The sequence below is a fragment of the Schistocerca nitens genome, chromosome 7 (genome assembly GCF_023898315.1).
Source record: "Schistocerca nitens isolate TAMUIC-IGC-003100 chromosome 7, iqSchNite1.1, whole genome shotgun sequence".
Lineage (NCBI taxonomy): Eukaryota > Metazoa > Arthropoda > Insecta > Orthoptera > Acrididae > Schistocerca > Schistocerca nitens.
This window is the reverse complement of record NC_064620.1, coordinates 551902725-551922195: the sequence shown is the minus strand read 5'-3', so window position 1 is coordinate 551922195 and position 19471 is coordinate 551902725. Positions and strand designations below refer to the sequence as shown.

Sequence of the window (19471 nt, the reverse complement as noted above, 5' to 3'; positions counted from 1 at the left end):
GAAGTAAAAAAAAGTTACATCATGTGATTGGTTGCGGTATACGTGTGAATCATCTCCGATGATCCCGCTGCATTGATCTTCTTTCGCCGACTCTACCATAGCTATGCCACCGTTCAATCCCTAACATGGATTACAGACAGTTTTGTGCCGAAAAATGGAACAAAGACGCTGCTCGTGGTTCCGGTAGCTGCGAAATGTGAGCGAGGTTGTACGAGGAGGTGTCGTCTGGAGTACTTACTGATCATGCAGCACTCGCCCTCGGGACATGGCTCGCCCTTGCCGCAGGGCTCGTACTGTGCTTGCGCGCTCAGCACGATGGCAACAGCAAAGATGGCGACTACAGCGGTCCTCATGGTGGCACCTGCAACAACATTCTTCAAGAGTTATGCACTTGCAATTGGTAGTTTCCCACTTAGACAATGAATGGACATCATTTAATTCCAATATGATGGACGTAAAGGAATTATGGGCAAAGTTTAAACTGATTATAAATCGCGACATGGACAAGTATATACTGAATTGAATTGAATGGAATTTTATTGTCGTTTAGCTATTACAGCAATTGACAAAGTGCCGGCCGGGTGGCCGAGCGGTTCTACGCGCTACAGTCTGGAACCGCGCGACCGCTACGGTCGCAGGTTCGAATCCTGCCTCGGGCATGGATGTGTGTGATGTCCTTAGGTTAGTTAGGTTTAAGTAGTTCTAAGTTCTAGGGGACTGATGACCTCAGAAGTTCAGTCCCATAGTACTCAGAGCCATTTAATTGACAAAGTCAAGTTACATATATACAAGTTATACAGAATATATACATGAAGATCAATATGTCACCATTGGTTTTCCATAAAATACAATATTTAAAATCAAATAATACGAAAAAATTGCATCATAAATTACTCAGTTAAAGAAATTAAGCTGTACTCTCCAAACCGGTACCACTATGATATTTTACAGTGATAAATTCCTGAAGTGAGTAGCAAGGATTTGCAGCTAACCAACTGAATAATTTGTCTTTAAATAAATCAAATGTAGCTTCCACCCATTCTAGTGGCAGTTTGTTAAACATCTTCATACCCACCACTTCGTAGCTGTTCAGTTACTTGGATAATGTGTAGTAAGGTATGTCAAGATGGCTACTATTTCTGGTTCCATGAGAGTGTACATCTCTTCTACGCTAGTATTCTGATAAGTTGCTCTTTATATGTAATAGGGCAGTGTAAATATACAAGTTTATAACAGTTACTATTTTTAAGTTGATAAACAGTGGTTTGCAGTGGGCCAGTTTATCACTGTTTGTGATAATTCGAATTACTTTCTTCTGAAGTACCAAAATGTCCTGTAGGTGTCAGCTATTGCCCCATATTAAAAGCCCATAAGATATATTGCTTTAAAAAAAAAGCAAAGTAGGCCGATCTTACATAGGCCGCAGGTACATGGTTTTTTAAATTCTTTAACAAATACACCACTCTAGACAGCCTTGCACTAATGTATTTAATATGTGGCTCCCAAGTCAATTTACTATCTACAACAATACCTAAGAACTTAACACACTATCCATGAAGTCTGCTACTGGCAGATCTCTTAAACTGAATACAATCTTTTGAGTTTTACTCTCGTTAAGCAGGAACCCATTAGCTCGAAACCAGACTGATGATATTGTGTCATTTGCCACAGTTTGGAGCATATCCATGTCTGAGCTGATACTGAAAAAAGTGGTATCATCTGCATAGAGAATGGAGTGAGTATTTATGTAAGATGGTAGATAGTTTGTCCTTAGGATAAATAGCAGAGGTCCTAATACTGAGCCTTGTGGCACACCACACTTATCTTCAGCTAGCTGTGATCTCTGTTTACCAATACAAACAATTTGTTTACGGTTGCTGAGGAAAGGTTCGAAGATGTTGTCAACTTCATTGTTTGTGATTCCATAATAAACTAGTTTGTTGAGGAGTGAAATATGCTCCACACAATCGAAGGCTTTGCTAAGATCACAAAAGGTAGCCTGAGCAAAATTTTTCCTTCATAAGCATTAAGCACTTTTTTAATCAGAGAGTCAATGGCATGGACTGTGGATTTGCCCTTCCTAAAGCCAAATTGTACCGCAGTAATAATGTTATTACATGTCAGATAATCACACAACTGGGAGTTGATGATGGATTCCAAAACTTTAGATAAAATAGGTGTCAGAGATATTGGGCGATAGCTAGATGGGCAATTTTTGTCTCCTTTCTTGTAAATGGGCACTACCCTGGATAATTTTAATACATGAGTAAATGGATTAAGGACAGAAAAGACCTACTGTGGTTTAAAAAACTGGTGTCCCAAATTAAAGTAATAAACCTCTGTTTCCCCTTCCTCTGTTTACTTCACGATATAATTATACAAACTGTCAACAGATGTCCGTACGAATGTGTCCTGCACGGAAGATGGCACTCCGGCCAACAGACAACCACTCCAACCGTGGCGTCAGGGCACCTCTGAAATAGCATATTGTTTGCCGCGTAGTCCCATATCCGCAATCGCCGTGTACACAGCCACAGACGGTGCACTATGCACACAGAAGACGCCTACCAGACTCTCTGTGGAGGGGAGTCGTAGGAAGAATGGAAGCAGGACAGTTGCAAACTAATGTGGCTCGACGGCTTAATGTGAATCATTCTGTTATTTCTCGGACGTGGCGTTTACAGAGACCGAAACTCTATCCCGAAGACCAGGCCAGGTCCCACCACTTCTGACATCAGAGAGACAGGACCAGTTTTGGCTGTTAGGGCACTACAGTACCACCTAAGTACTGCACTGCAACTTGCATCTGATCTCGCAGCATCCAATGGACGTGTTACATCGAGGCAAACGGTGTACAGAAGGCTTTGACAGAGTAGTGTTTACTGTAGGAGATCTGATCTATGTGTACCTGCGACGCGTCTTCACTGAGGAGAACGTCTAGAGCGGAGTCGTCAACATGCCACCTGGACGGTCGAACAGTGGGCCAATGTTGTTGTTACAGATGAGTCCCGAATTTGTCTGGAGAGTGATTCTCGACAGATTCGCATCTGGAGTGAACGTGCAACACGATTTAGGCATCCAGACATTGTGGAAACAGACCGATATCAAGGAGGATTCCTAATGATGTGAGCAGGGATTATATTGGCCAGTCGAACACCTCTTCACGAAATTGTATGGGGGAATCAGCAAGGTTTTACTGGGGACGAAACCTTGGGACCTCACGAGTGGTGGTTGTTGCGAGGAGCTGTGCGGCCAGACTTCGTACTGATGGACGATAATGCTCGATATCTTACAGCACACGTGTTTGATGTTTTCTTGGAAACTGAAGATATTGCACGCACGGTGTGACCTGCTCGCTCTCCCGATTTGAATCGCATATAGCATGTCTGGGATGCACTATGGAGTCGCGTTGCATCACACCTGCATACACCAACCACTCTCCAAGACTTGCGAGCAACTCTGTAGGAAGAACGAGCGTTATTTCCGCAACATCAGACATCATTTACAGAATGCCCCGTCGATATCAGGCCTGCATTGCTGCCAGAGATGGTCATACCCCATACTGAGCACACTAACAACTTGTCAGGATGTGTGTGCAAATTCGACAAGTTGGAGAAAACAACGAACATGATTGGCTACCTCCATGCATGTTGCAGCTGCTTACGTTCTGTATTGTTTACATTGTTTCTACTTTACTATCACCTGTTCATACTGTTTTGTGGCAAAATAAACGTAACCTTGCAAAATTTCCGTTTGTTTCTCTAATTTTGGACACCAGTGTATTATTATTATTATTAGAGTCATCAGTCTTAGGTGATGCGGGCCACCACAGATTCCTCTCCTGTGCCAAACTCTTCATCTCAGAGTACATCTTGCAACCTACACCCTCATTTAATTGCTGGATGTATTCCAGTCTCTTACTTCCTCTACAGTTTTTACCCTCTACAGCTCCCTGTAGTACCATGAAAGTTATTCCCTGTTATTTTAACATACGTCACATCATCCTGTCCCTTCTTCTCGTCAGTGTTTTCCATATATTCCCCTCCTAGATGATCTCCGGAGAACTTCCTCATTCCTTACCTTATCAGTCCATCTAATTTTAAACATTCGTTTGTAGCACCACACCTCAATTGCTTCAATTCTCTTCTGTTCCGGTTTCCCCACAGTCCATGTTTCACTACCAATGCTGTGCTCCAGATGTACATTCTCAGAAATTTCTTCCTCAAATAGAGGCTGTGTCTGATTCTAGTAGATTTCTCTTGGCCCGTTTTAATAAAAAAAATTCGGAAATTGCTGAGGAACAGAGAGTCTTGCACTCTCGTTTCAACAACGAACACACTAATGTCGACAGGCAAAATTTGGTAGAAATTTGTGCGTTTGTAAGAAGATGGATGCGTGAAGCATGGAAGCACTTCTACTGTCATATCTTAACGAAAGCTCTTGCCAATAACCTGAGAAAATTCTGGTCATCCGTAAAACCTCTAAGCCTCTAAGTCGTTGGAAGGCTTCTATCCAGTCACTCATCGACCAGTCTTGGATGGCAGTAGAGGACAGAAAAAGGCAAGCTGAAGTTTTAAATTTCACGTATAAGAACTGATTCACGAAGAAGGACCATACAAACATATCATCGCTTATTGCTTGTTGCACACGCTCCCCATGGAGGCATCCCTGGCGTATAGAAACAACAAACAAATAAGTGCCAGGTCTGGACGGAGTAGGCTGCCAACTCGGCATTGATCCATTACATTCGCATTTATGGCGAATCTCTCAGCCAGTGCAAAGTCCTAAGGGACTGGAAAAAAGCTCAGGTGACTCCTGTATATAAGAAGGGTAGAAGAATGGAGCCGCAAAATTACAGACCGATATCCTTAACATCGGTTTGCTGCAGAATTCTTCAACATCTTCTGAGTCTGAATATAACAATTTTCCGTGAGACAGAAATGCTTCTGCCCATAAACCAGCACGGATTTATAAAGCATGACTCGTGCGAAACTCAGCTTGCCCTCTTCTCGTGCGATATCCTGCGAACCATGAAGGTCAACAGGAAGATTCCATATTCTAGATTTCCAGAAAGCACATAACGCGGTACCCCATTCCAGACTGTTAATGAAGGTCTGAGCATACGGATTTGGTTCCAAGGTATGTGAGTGACTAAGACTTCTTAAGTAACACAACTCAATACGTTTTCCTCGACGGTGAGTATTCATCAGAAACAAGGGTACCGCAGGTAATGTCCCAGGAAAGTGTGACAGGTCTGCTATCGTTTTCTGTATACGTAACTTATCTGTCGGACAGCATGAGTGGCAGTCTGTCGCTGCTTACTGATGATGCTGTGGTGAACAGGAGGTATCGTCGTTGAGTGACTATAGGAGGATACATGACGACTTAGGCAAAAATTTCTACTTACTGTGATGAGTGGCAGCTTGGTCTGAACATAGAAAAAATGTAAATTAATGCAAATGAGTAGGAGAAACGATCCCGTAATGTTAGAATACAGCGTTAGTGGTGTGGAGCTTGACACAGTCTCATCGATTAAATATCTAGGCGTAACGTTGCAGAGCAATAGGAACATAAGATAGGACGAGCATGTAAGGACAGTAGTAGGGAAGGTGAATGGTCAACTTCGTTTCACTGGGAGAATTTTAGGAATGTGTAGCTCATCTATAAAGCAGTCAGTGTATGGGACACTAGTACGACCCATTCTTGAGCACTGCTCGAGTTTTTTAGAGCCCACCTGGTCAGAGTCAAGGAACAGATCGAAGCACAAAGCGTGTTGCTACGTTTGTTACTGGTAGGTTCGATCAACATGCCAGCATTACAGAGATTCCACATGACCTAAAATGAGAATCCCTGGAGAAAAGGAGACATTCTTTTTCGAGTGATACTGTTGACAAAATTTTATCGAACTCGCATTTGAGGCTGACTGCAGAACGATTCTGCTGCCACCAACGTACATTTCGCTGAAGAACCATTAAGATAAGAGAAATTAGGGGTCGCGCCATTTGCGAGTGGAATAGTTGTGATGAATGGTACCCTCCGCCATGCACCGTGCGGTGCCTTGCATAGAATTGGGTCGGTGCACAAATTCGTAGCGTTTTTCCATATGTTTAATAAGCTCAATCGATACTCGTAATAGAGACATTAGTCATCAGTAACATATTCTCCTTCACTATTTACAACTGTCTGCCAACGCTGGGTAACTTTTTTGATTCCGTGACTGTAGAAATCACATGGTTTTGAGGCTTCCTTCGAAGACTTGACAAGTTCGACGGAAGCACTTGAAATACGGATTCACGTAATCCAGATACCGATGGCTCCAGTATGCCGATAACGACTCATTTGAATGTTTGTACATGAGGTGCAGATGGGGACTGAAGATGGCATATTGAATTGCCGAAACTGGTTGTGAAATTAAAATAAAATACTTCTCAAATTGCGTTACTGTTTGGCGATTTTACTTGTTAAATATTGACCAGCCGCTGTCCCACATCCACAATGGATCACCATCAAGTTTCTAGATATGTGGTTGCGGAGGAAACGTTAAAATTTTGCTATCACACTGGCTGCGATCTTTTCAATTTGATAGGTGTTGTGGGAAACAAAGCGAAACACATTTGCATAGTACTAATTATACCTACAAAGTGTAATTCAAACACACGTGTAGTTAGTAGCTGCAAGAGTTCTTTTGTCGGGATTACGTTTTCGCCTTTCTCTCGGTTTAACTCTTGTTTTTAAACACCCGTTTGAGAAAGTTGGCCGCGCAGGATTAGCCGAGCGGTCTAGGGCGCTTCAGTCATGGACTGTGCGGCTGGTCCCGGCGGAGGTTCGCGTCCTCTCTCGGGCATGGGTGTCTTTGTTTGTCCTTAGGATAATTTAGGTTAAGTAGTGTGTAAGCTTAGGGACTGATGGCCTTAGCAGTTAAGTCCCATAAGATTTCACACACATTTGAACGTTTGAGAAAGTTGTTACCTGCACGAAATTAACAACAAACTTAGTGAGACTGTAGTTTATTCACTTGTATACATGGTGTCTGTTCTTTCGGCAATCGGCGAAACGGCACGAATAATGGAGATAATGGGCAGAGGCCTTACGTCAGCAACGTGTGGATAATTTGTGAATTTGCGCCTGACGGAAGGGATTCGTTTCCCTGTCTGGCACAAATTTTCAACTTTCCCTATTTATGTAAATCAATATCCACTAGCAACTAAATGTCATAATTCCTTTGTATCTTTATTCACATGTAGCTCAGATTTCATACAAAGGGGTAATGTTTCAGGGCAGTAAAAACCGGTGTCATATTCTTTTATGAATTCAAAGGTTAAAGTAGTACATGATCCTTTCATGCACACCTTTCTGATCTTTTGCAATGTACATTTTTTAAAGTTATTCGCGGAAATTCGTTCCGAGGAGAATGACTTTCTGTCGGTCCCGGCATGAACTGATTGAGTACGAGCAATACCACCTTTACACGGTACAGTATATTGCACAATATATAGAAAGAGCGTCAATATTTTTAAACCTTTGCAATCTTCTTTAACATATTGGCAAACAGTCGATACCGTTCTTAGATGGTCAGTATTATCGCACAATACTTATTACCGTGCAATAAATATTCAGTGCTGTGAGGGGTCCTTAAGGATCACAAAATGGTTCAAATGGCTCTGAGCACTATGGGACTTAACATCTATGGTCATCAGTCCCCTAGAACTTAGAACTACTTAAACCTAACTAACCTAAGGACAGCACACAACACCCAGCCATCACGAGGCAGAGAAAATCCCTGACCCCGCCGGGAATCGAACCCGGGAACCCGGGCGTGGGAAGCGAGAACGCTACCGCACGACCACGAGATGCGGGCGAGGGATCACACCTTCTGCCATATTTACAGATCTTATTTTAAGACACAAAGGAATTACAGACACTGGCTGCGAGCACACATTAATTGAAATCAATGGGGAAAGTTGGAAATTTGGGCCAGCCTGGGATTAGAACCCTGGTCTCCTTTTTACTAAGCAGACGCTCTGAGCACTGAGCTATCTGGACACAGCGGTCATTGCAAACGCATGGCCTGCCCTAGCCCGCCTCCCATCAGACAGATTCTCAACTTAATCACACGATGCTAATGTAGTGCCCCTGAGCCCATTATCCTCATTACTGACGGCATTTCACTGATTCCCGTAAAACTTCAAGCTTGTCGTGCATCTGCATTGTAGAGGTCATTGGTCGTCTCGCCTCTCTAGATATCAGATGGCCATGTGGACGAGTAACCATCATTATGACCTCATACAGGATACAAAAGTCGACATCGCCTATGCTGAATCTACTTTCCTGCTTATGCTAATCGATGTACAGCTGCCATTCACGCCCGGTATCCACATGATCAGCTGGTATCATAGAACAGCCCGAAGATGATGTAATGAGATACCGAAATTGATTGCAAATAAAACAAGAGCTATAAATGGAGCTGAAGGTGTCCTGTGCGCTACATAAAGATGAAGGTGATTATGTCTTTCGTAGAAATATTGTCCGCAAAAATGAAATCGTCAGCTGTAAGCCTAAAACCTTTATTTACACTACTGGCCATTAAAATTGCTACACCACGAAGATGACGTGCTACAGACGCGAAATTTAACCGACAGGAGGAAGATGCTGTGATATGCAAATGATTAGCTTTTCAGAGCATTCACACAAGGTTGGCGCCGGTGGCGACACCTACAACGTGCTGACACGAGGAAAGTTTCCAACCGATTTCTCATACACAAACAGCTGTTGACCGGCGTTGCCTGGTGAAACGTTGTTGCGATGCCTCGTGTAAGGAGGAGAAATGCGTACCATCACGTTTCTGACTATGATAAAGGTCGGATTGTAGCTTATCGCGATTGCGGTTTATCGTATCGCGACATTGTTGCTCGCGTTGGTCGAGATCCAATGACTGTTAGCAGAATATGGAATCGGTGGGTTCAGGAGTGTAATACGGAACGCCGTGCTGGATCCCAACGGCCTCGTATCACTAGCAGTCGAGATGACAGGTATCTTATCCGCATGGCTGTAACAGATCGTGCAGCCACGTCTCGATCCCGGAGATGGGATCGTTTGCAAGACAAGAATCATCTGTACGAACAGTTCGACGTTTGCAGCAGCATGGACTATCAACTTGGAGACCATGGCTGCGGTTAGCCTTGACGCTATATCACAGACAGGAGCGCCTACGATGGTGTACTCAACGACGAACCTGGGTACACGAATGCCAAAACGTCATTTTTTCGGATGAATCCAGGTTCTGTTTACAGTATCATGATGGTCGCATTCGTGTTTGGCGACATCGCGGTAAACGCACATTGGGAGCGTGTATTCGTCATCGCCATACTGGCGTATCACTTGGCGTGATGGTATGGAGTGCCATTGTTACACGTCTCGGTCACATCTTGTTCGCATTGACGGCACTTTGAACAGTGGACGTTACATTTCAGATGTTACGACCCATGGCTCTACCCTTCATTCGATCCCTGCGAAACACTACATTTCAGCAGGATAATGCACGACCGCATGTTGCAGGTCCTGTGCGGGCCTTTCTGGATACAGAAAATGTTCGACTGCTGTCCTGGCCAGCACATTCTCCAGATCTCTCACCAATTGAAAACGTCTGGTCAATGGTGGCCGAGTAACTGGCTCGTCACAATACGCCAGTCACTACTCTTGATGAACTGTGGTATCGTGTTGAAGCTGCATCGGCAGCTGTACCTAAACACGCCATCCAAGCTCTGTTTGACTCAATGCCCAGGCGTATCAAGGCTGTTATTACGGCCAGAGGTGGTTGTTCTGGGTACTGATTTCTCAGGATCTATGCACCCAAACTGCGTGAAAATGTAATCACATGTCAGTTCTAGTATAATATATTTGTCCAATGAATACCCGTTTATCATCTGCATTTCTTCTTGGTATAGCAATTTTAATGGCCATTAGTGTAAAATAAGAGCTATAAATGGAGCCGAAGGTGTAATGTGCGCTACATAAAGATGAAGCTGATTATGTCTTTCGTAGAAATATTGTCCGCAAAAATGAAATCGCCAGCTGTAAGCCTTAAAACTTTATTTATGTTGAGTGTCAACCGTCAGCCGACGTACCAGAATGTTCGTCCTGTATCTGAAGATCTTCCTTTATTTCCCAACAATTTCGTGGTGCTACATTCTTCCTGTGTACAACAACGTCAAGCAAAGGTGTCTGTAGAAGCCTCTGGCCGTGTACTATATCGTCCTCGTTGTTGGCACCCTCTCTTTTATCCGTCGCTCAGTCGCGGCCCACTTGAAAGCGACGGGAGCAGGTTCTCAGCCGCATAGCTGCTTAGCATGCGAGGGACAAGGTCTCACTCTTGACACACTGCCTTAACGCATCACGACTGGCGGCGCGTGAGTGTCTCCGAGAAGCAGCCAGAGCAGCCGCCTACGCCCAAGGGAATACCGCCTCGTGTCTTATCGTGCCCTGCTGCTTGTTTTTGTCTCGAAGCTATTCCTTCATTGTGTCTACCGTCGTTTTCCCGTCCTGCCGTGATAGCGTAATGCTCCGTGACTTAACGAGCGCCTAGTGCGCAACCGCTCTCAGCGTGGAACACAGTTACAGACCATCCTCACATCCCAACATCTGGTAATGGTGGCCGCACTGAAATATGACATTTTTCCTCCACACGCTATGCACATTGATGAGTTAGTACACCTTTGAAGTGCAATACTGCAGCGATTCCGCACGGAATTGATTCGACAAGCCCTCGATAGGTTTACGGATGTATGTGGCACCAGATGTTCCCGTAAATTGTGGCCCAGGGACTTGTGGATGCGGAGATGAAGTCCTACAGTGTCCCAGATGTGTTCCATAGGTTCTAGTCCAGGAAAACTTGATGGCCAAAAGATGTACGTGACCTCATTATCATGCTCCTCAAACCACTGCAACACGATTCTGGCCATCGGCATATAAGACGTGTTTATTTCTATGGTCTATTGTCAAACCACTATTTATGAAAGATGTTTATATTTTATTAATAGGATTAAGTAGGAATAATTAATATTTGTCATTTTGGATTTAATTGTGGTAGCAAGGAATGTCTCCACCAAAGTATTGATGGCGGGAGAGACCGCACATTGACATAATTTTAAAAAGGACGGGAGAGACCGCGTGTGGATACATTTTAAGAAAAGAGCGGGAAAGACCGCGCATTGATACATTTTGTAATGGTAGCAGGGATTGTCTGCACCAGAAAGCATTGTTGGCGGGAGAGACCGCACTTTAGCGTTCGCAGGAAGTCAGTAGTAAGCGAGATGTGAAGTGAGTCGGTAGCAGGTCTGAAGCGAGAGGTTGAGAGGAGCGGTGTGCCTGCCAGCCACCAGCTATGATTTACAAGAGATTATAAACGGATGTACAGAGACATCAGCTAACTATTATCATAAGAGGAACTAATATTATTGAATTTTTGTTGTTGAGAAACTCAAGGCTACTGAAGGTATGTTTGCGCAATGCTAGTTGTAAGATTGTTGTAAAAAGTAAGTCCCATTTGAACGTTTGTAAAATCATTTCATTACCAACAGTAAATATATGAAGAATCGTTTTCAGAATATAATTAATTTTTGCCAGCAATATTGCATTACTTATTATAACCCAGCCCAAAAACCAGCAACGTAAAACTTTGCGACTGGTCCCGGCGGAGGTTCGAGACCTCCCTCGGGCATGGGTGTGTGTGTTTGGTTAAGTAGTGTGTAAGCTTAGGGACTGATGATCTTAGCAGTTAAGTTCCATACGATTTCTCACACATTTTTGAAAACTTTGTAAAATTTTATTGTTGTCAAGAAAAAGTTTAACTATGAATTACGTAACTTCAGTCAAATTAATTAAAGAATAACGTCATCTTTGCTATTAAAGAATAACGTCAGCTTTGGTAGTAAATACAGCCACTTATTATGACAGCTCACCAGCAGCTAATAGAGTATAGTAAAACAGAGTAAGTATATTCATGTCGCAGTTCCATGTAGCAGTCAGATGGCGATCTAGTAACAGTAAAAAAGATAAGGAACAGTTTTGGGTTATTGTAGGTAACGACTGAGGGCCACGACGACGACACATTCTATGTTTCGTCGAAATAATCAGCAAATCACTTTTAATAAGCGGCATTTAAATTTGTATGCGGAGACTGCACTTATTATGATTGAGAAAGAGAATTAATTGCAAAGGGAAGATTTCATTTGTTTTTATTAAGCTAGAGATAGAAATCCTAAGGGAAGCTTTCACAGGTTATTGTAGAAGGGAAGGTTGCGTAACATAAGAGATATAGAGGAGACGGGAAGGTTTGAGGCGTCAGGGAAGACATCAACGATGAAGGGATGCGGATGGTTCGAAATGATATTCACGTCATTCGCAGATGTCATAGCACCTTACATTCCTACCACACTTCCATGGATGCTCATATGAATGCCCTGCTAAGCACACTACAGCCCTCACTGGCCCTCGTCCGTGGGGCGGTGCATTCTTTCGAGCAGTCGTTCGCCTGGTTGACGGCAAGTTTGGACACGACCACAATAGTCGCGATTCATCCAAACAGGTGACACGTTTCTATTGATCCAGGTCCAATCTAGATGATCCCGTAGCCCTTGCAATCCTAATTTACGATGTTGTTAGGGCAATATGGGAAGACGTCGGGTCGTCTGCTGCAGAGCCCCATGTTCAACAATGTACACTGAGAGGTGTGCTTTGAAATGCCTGAAACGGCAATGTACTCTGATATGAGATCTGCCACAAATCACTATCTGCCCTGTTCTACATTGCAGGCAAGCCGCTGGTCTCCACGTTCTGTGATGAGGAGGTGTGGATGTCCAACATCTTCTCGTCTTCTCGTGGTTTCACAGTCCTTCAGCCGCTTACCTTAGATGCTCACAACAGTAGCAAGCGAACCGCCGACCAGCTTCGCTGTTTCCGAGATGCCAGGCCTTAACAGTCTGCCCTTTGACACAGTCGCTCGTATAAGGCAATTTGCCCAATTGCGGTTCGCACCGTCGCTAGAATGATTCCCTATTTTTCTTTGACCTGCTTATAAACTTTCCTTAAAGCGTCATGTGTTTTCTGCGGCATCACGCAGCATTCGCTCTTGCCGTGGGCAATCGTCGTAATATTTCGGCTTATCAGTGTAATGAACCCGTTAATACGGAAAACAAATGTAACACTGATTTCTGGGCTCCAGTATTTCAGATGACTGGATGCTCTTTTCAATCAACATTTACGTCTATATTCCACAAAACACCTTGGAGGACGGTACTACTGGTACAATTATATTTGCTGCTCCAATCGCGAATAGCATGCGAAAAGAGTGATTGCCAGTAAGCCTCCGTATTCTTCGAATACCTCAGATTTTCATTGGGCTCCTAGAGTCATTTCACGAGACGTGTGTGGTAGAAAGCAGTACATCCTCCGACTCTTCTTCGGACGTGCGCTCTCGAAATTTTCACAGTAAACTTCCACGTGATAGTCAACGCTTCTTAAATGACGTCTGCCACCGGAGTTATGACCATCTCCATGACGCGGCAACTGGAAACGTACTCCAAAAGTACGAGAGACAGTACGATTCATGTGGGCAAAACGTCTAAAGTGCACACAGCTTTAGGCGGTATATGGACCAAATGTAATCTCGCGTCCTGTTGTATTGAAATGGTGCCAACAATTTGACCAGGCCGCATAGGCTTGAGTAATGCTGACTGAGAAAGAACGCCATCGATATCGCCGCCAGACGACAAAGTCCAGGCCGTCTAGGAACTGATTGGCAACAATCGCAGATACACTCTGTGATCGAAAGTATCCGGACATCCCCAAAATCATAAGTTTTTCATATTAGGTGCATGGTGTTGCCACCTACTGCCAGTTACGCCATATCAGCGACCTCAGTAGTCATTAGACATCGTGAGAGAGCAGAATGGCGCGCTCCACGGAACTGACGAACTTCGAACGTGGTCAGGTGAATAATGGATGTCACTTATGTCATACGTCTGTACGCGAGATTTCCACACTCCTCAACATCCCTAGGTCCACTGTTTCCGATGTGATAGTGTGAAGGGACACGTACCGCACAAAAGCGTACAGGCCGACCTCATCCGTTCACTGACAGACACCGCCCACAGTTGAAAAGGGTCGTCATGTGTAACAGGCAGTTATCTGTCCAGATCATCACACAGGAATTCCAAACAGCATCAGGATCCACTGCAAGTACAATGACAGTTAGGCGGGAGGTGAGAAAACTTGGATTTCATGGTCGAGCGGCTGCTCATAAGCCACACATCACGCCGGTAAATGCCAAAGGACACCTCGCTTGGTGTAAAAAGCATACACATTGGACGACTGAACAGCAGAAAAACGTTGTGTGGAGTGACGAATCACGGTACACAATGTGGCGATCCGATGGCGGGGTGTGGGTATGGCGAAAGCCCGGTGAACGTCATCTGCCAGCGTGTGTAGTGCCAACAGTAAAATTCGGAAGCGGTGATGTTAGGGTGTGGTCGTGTTTTTCATGCAGAGGGCTTGTTCCCTTTGTTGTTTTGCGCCACGAATTTGTAAGTCATTTTCAGCCAAGTGTTCGGATACTTTCGATCACAGTGTATTTCGACGATGAAGACGTTCACACGGCGGTTTTCGAATGGTTCCGTGACAAAAGAACGGATTTCTATCGTCGAGGAACTGAACCATTGCTATAACGTCCCGGCTGTCGTTTAGAGAGCCTTGACTGTTGTTTGAAAACAGCATCATGCACCTGTGCCACTTTGAAGTATGGCACAGCATTTCATAAAAGTTATTTGACCTGCCATAATAATATGTTACTTATTTTTTTAAGTCACCTCTTACCTCCTTCGCGAATGAGATCCTCTTTCTTAGAATTATTCTTGTGATTGTCATTCTGAAACTACTAGTTTTATGTGTTAGTTCCATTTTAGGTCGCTCTGGGCTGTTACTTCCAAATATTTTACGGTTGTTACAATTTCCAGTGATTTTTCCAAGGATTAGCCCTTACGCAGTCCCCTGCGAGCTTTCCTACATTTCTCTACAGTTTTCTTGTCCTGAAATTTCCTGTTTTATGCTAGAATCTTCATCTTTGTACATATTATATGCTACTTTCAAGGGTACTGAAACGGTAGCCACGTACCACGGCGAAAAAAAGGAGATGGGCACTTTTGAGTTCTAAAATAGTATTCAAAACTCCCCCCAGTAAGTTATGGCTTTCACTGATGCATTTGATCAATTGGTACAGTGTATAATGTCACAAATGTTTACACGAAATTTACCCTAAATAATGTTACTATGACAGTAATTTCTGGATAATATATCGGTAATCATACAAATATCATAATGTGTAGATCACAACGTGTAATTAGTATAAATAGTGGTGAAGCAAGGGCACAGCACTCTTTTGCTCTTTTCATTTCCTCTTTACTCTCTTGGTTAGCTTGATTCCTGTTACGCAGTTAATTCTTCGGGTTGATGAAATGGTCGTAGGAGATCTTTCTTGGACTGTTACTTAATTATTTGCAACTGCAACTGCTATTAGTAATCAGAATATCAAGTGCGTTCATTTGAACATCGCGCGTTTCATGTAGAGGATCTTTTGTTTTAAATATTAGCCATCAAATGTTTGCTGTGGCGAATAGTGTAAGTTGACAATTATTTCCTTAAAATAAACTGTTAAAGTTTAACCATATATACAACCCTCTCCTCCCTTTATAGGTCCATAATTTTGTGTGTTTCTTAAATGCAGAAGCATTTCTTTTGATTATTATAGTTCACGTGCACCATTTCATGCGCCGTAGTCTTTTGTCTATGAAATACGATAGAACCTGCAATTATTTTAATATCACGAATCAATTTAATACCAGCTTCCGCAAGGAAACGTATTTAAATTCAGGGTCACTAACACATTTTACCAAAATATTTCCTCTCCAAGCGAAAAGTTTCAGAAGAAATTGTATTAACTTTCGTGAACGTTCAGAATTAAGTCAGTCACTTTCGTTGCCGCCATTGCTTTTCATTTTAACATAAAAATAGTTCACAACCCGAAATTACTTTTCGTATTAATTTCAAGTAAAATAATTAAATCTCAATTAATGGGCGGCAATGTTAAAAGTACCAGTTCAGGAAGAATGTGAAACTGTTACAACACTAACGCACACGCTGCATAATTAGATAAAGCCAGCAGTATTCTCCAAAAAATAAATTTGTGTGTAAATAATTACTATTTTTAGATATTTGTGTGCTGTAAGATGGCCAGTCGATCCAAACTAATCCAGAAATTTAAAAACAAAATTATTGTAATATAGGAATCTATAGTGGTTTGAACGGAATGTTGTAATTAATTAAATATCTAAATACTGTGGAGCGCAGAGTAAATAAAGTTTTATGCTGCGATGCAGCAGTATGGTGCTCGCTTATTTTCATGTATAGATAGGAAAGAGGCGCAGTTTATTAGAATCTATAACAGGGGTCATAAGGCCAATTGTAGGACTCCAGAGCTACCTCACTACAGGGCATTTGTTACAGTACCTGTAACCTCGTACTCCTGATTCTTTAAGTAATCTAACTCTCATGTAGAAAGCAACTGCTAAGTCTTATTACTTTACAAGTGGGTTAGTATGTTTAATATTTGACTTTAAGTATGTGAAACTTTTATGATTATGTTGGTTTTATTAGTGTAGAATTATTCAGCCATAGTCTAATAAAAAAGTCAAATTTTTCACACAAGGTTTATAACGTCCTATCTCTTGAAGTATGTGTCGTGCAATGATGTAACTTTGCACTACAGTTGGTGGTTTATGAGGATACTGTCTGCAAGATCACTTACGAGTAGAGTTTATAGTAAAGAAGTAACAAATCTAAACCTCATGTCTGATGTTGAAGTTTTATTGCGTGAACAGCGAAAATGTTATGCTCGGGTAGGAACACGAAGAATGAAGTGCTCGGATTATAATCTGTGTAACACAGGGTTGCAGTCTTTCGTCTCTACTGTTCAATATATACATCGAAGAAGGAATGACAGGTATAAAAGGAAAGTTCAAGAGGTAGATTAAAATAAAGGATGAAAGCATATCAATGATAAGATTCGCTGATGGCGTTGCTGTACCCAGTGAGTGTGAGGAACTGCAGGACCTACTGAATGGAATGAACAGTTAATGGACACACACTATGGACTGAAAGCAAAGCGAAGAAAGACGTAAGTAACTAGGAGCAACACCATCAAAAATGTGACAGTAAATGCTGCAGGTCCCACAATAAAGAAACTTACGGCAATATCGTCATACAAAGAAAAAGGGATGTTCCTGCGATTAATTCGCTTAGAAGTAAAACTGAGTAAAGCCACTGCAACATAAAATTAAGTGATGTTTCAGACTCAACATCGTCCCAAATCGTGTGCATATTAAGGTAACAAAAAAAAATTACACAGAAACGCAAGGACACTATCGTCATTTCTTTCTGTTTTCCGTCTTTCCCTTCCATACGCGTTTCGCTTCATTTAGCTGGGAAGCATCATCAGTGGCCTGTAATACATTTTCGTTTTTTACATACAATACACGTATTATATGGTAGATATAACATGCAGCTGTATTATATTTTGTCGTGTCTCTTGTTTTTTAGGTTAAAATCAACTTTTGTAGCATAAATTTCGTAAAACCAGAAATCGACCAGCTGGAGTATGGAAACTAACGAATACATATCTAGGATCACACACATGAGTTAACAGCGCTGAAAATCGTGAGTAACACAGACCAATAAGATCAGATTACGAACTTCGTGCTGCAAACTTTGATATTAACCTAAAAAGCAAGAGAAAGACACTACAAAATGTAATGTAGCAGCATATTATACAGGGCTATTAAAAATGATTGAAGCGATTTCATAAATTCACTGTAGCTCCATTCATTGACATATGGTCACGACTCACTACAGATACGTAGAAAAACTCATAAAGTTTTGTTCGGCTGAAGCCGCACTTCGGGTTTCTGCCGCCAGAGCGCTCGAGAGCGCAGTGAGACAAAATGGCGACAGGAGCCGAGAAAGCGTATGTCGTGCTTGAAATGCACTCACATCAGTCAGTCATAACAGTGCAACAACACTTCAGGACGAAGTTCAACAAAGATCCACCAACTGCTAACTCCATTCGGCGATGGTATGCGCAGTTTAAAGCTCCTGGATGCCTCTGTAAGGGGAAATCAACGGGTCGGCCTGCAGTGAGCGAAGAAACGGTTGAACGCGTGCGGGCAAGTTTCACGCGTAGCCCGCGGAAGTCGACGAATAAAGCAAGCAGGGAGCTAAACGTACCACAGCCGACAGTTTGGAAAATCTTACGGAAAAGGCTATAGCAGAAGCCTTACCGTTTACAGTTGCTACAAGCCCTGACACCCGATGACAAAGTCAAACGCTTTGAATTTTCGGCGCCGTTGCAACAGCTCCTGGAAGAGGATGCGTTCAGTGCGAAACTTGTTCTCAGTGATGAAGCAACATTTTTTCTTAATGGTGAAGTGAACAGACACAATGTGCGAATCTGGGCGGTAGAGAATCCTCACGCATTCGTGCAGCAAATTCGCAATTCACCAAAAGTTAACGTGTTTTGTGCAATCTCACGGTTTAAAGTTTACGGCCCCTTTTTCTTCTGCGAAAAAAACGTTACAGGACACGTGTATCTGGACATGCTGGAAAATTGGCTCATGCCACAACTGGAGACCGACAGCGCCGACTTCGTCTTTCAACAGGCTGGTGCTCCACTGCACTTCCATCATGATGTTCGGCATTTCCTAAACAGGAGATTGGAAAACCGACGGATCGGTCGTGGTGGAGATCATGATCAGCAATTCATGTCATGGCCTCCACGCTCTCCCGACTTAACCCCATGCGATTTCTTTCTGTGGGGTTATGTGAAAGATTCAGTGTTTAAACCTCCTCTACCAAGAAACGTGCCAGAACTGCGAGCTCGCATCAACAATGCTTTCGAACTCATTGATGGGGACATGCTGCGCTGAGTGTGGGAGGAACTTGATTATCGGCTTGATGTCTGCCGAATCACTAAAGGGGCACATATCGAACATTTGTGAATGCCTAAAAAAACTTTTTGAGTTTTTGTATGTGTGTGCAAAGCAATGTGAAAATATCTCAAATAAGAAAGTTATTGTAGAGCTGTGAAATCGCTTCAATCATTTGTAATAACCCTGTATCTACCACATAATACGTTTATTGTAGGTAAAAAAGAAAACATGTATTACAGGCCACTGATGATGGTTCCCAAATAAATGAAGCGAAACGCGTATGGCAACAGACAGACTGCCTTCAGTTGGTTGCACAGACAGTACATAACTCCAAGCATGTACACTAATTTGGGACAAGACTTCAGCTCTAACAAGAAATCAAGACTAAACTACGATACAAACAAGATTTGAACAAGAAGGATATTTGGCGAGTCTGCATA

General features: G+C 42.8%; 1 protein-coding gene across 1 annotated transcript in view; it reads right to left on the bottom strand.

Annotated features, from left to right (window-relative positions):
- Nucleotides 1-19471, bottom strand: part of LOC126195292 (astakine-like) — a 95601-nt gene that overhangs the window by 20172 nt on the left and 55958 nt on the right. The window contains exon 2 of the mRNA XM_049933841.1: nucleotides 239-361. Within this exon, the coding sequence (XP_049789798.1) occupies nucleotides 239-353 (115 nt within the window). The 5' untranslated portion in view covers nucleotides 354-361. The remainder of the gene's footprint in view (nucleotides 1-238; nucleotides 362-19471) is intronic.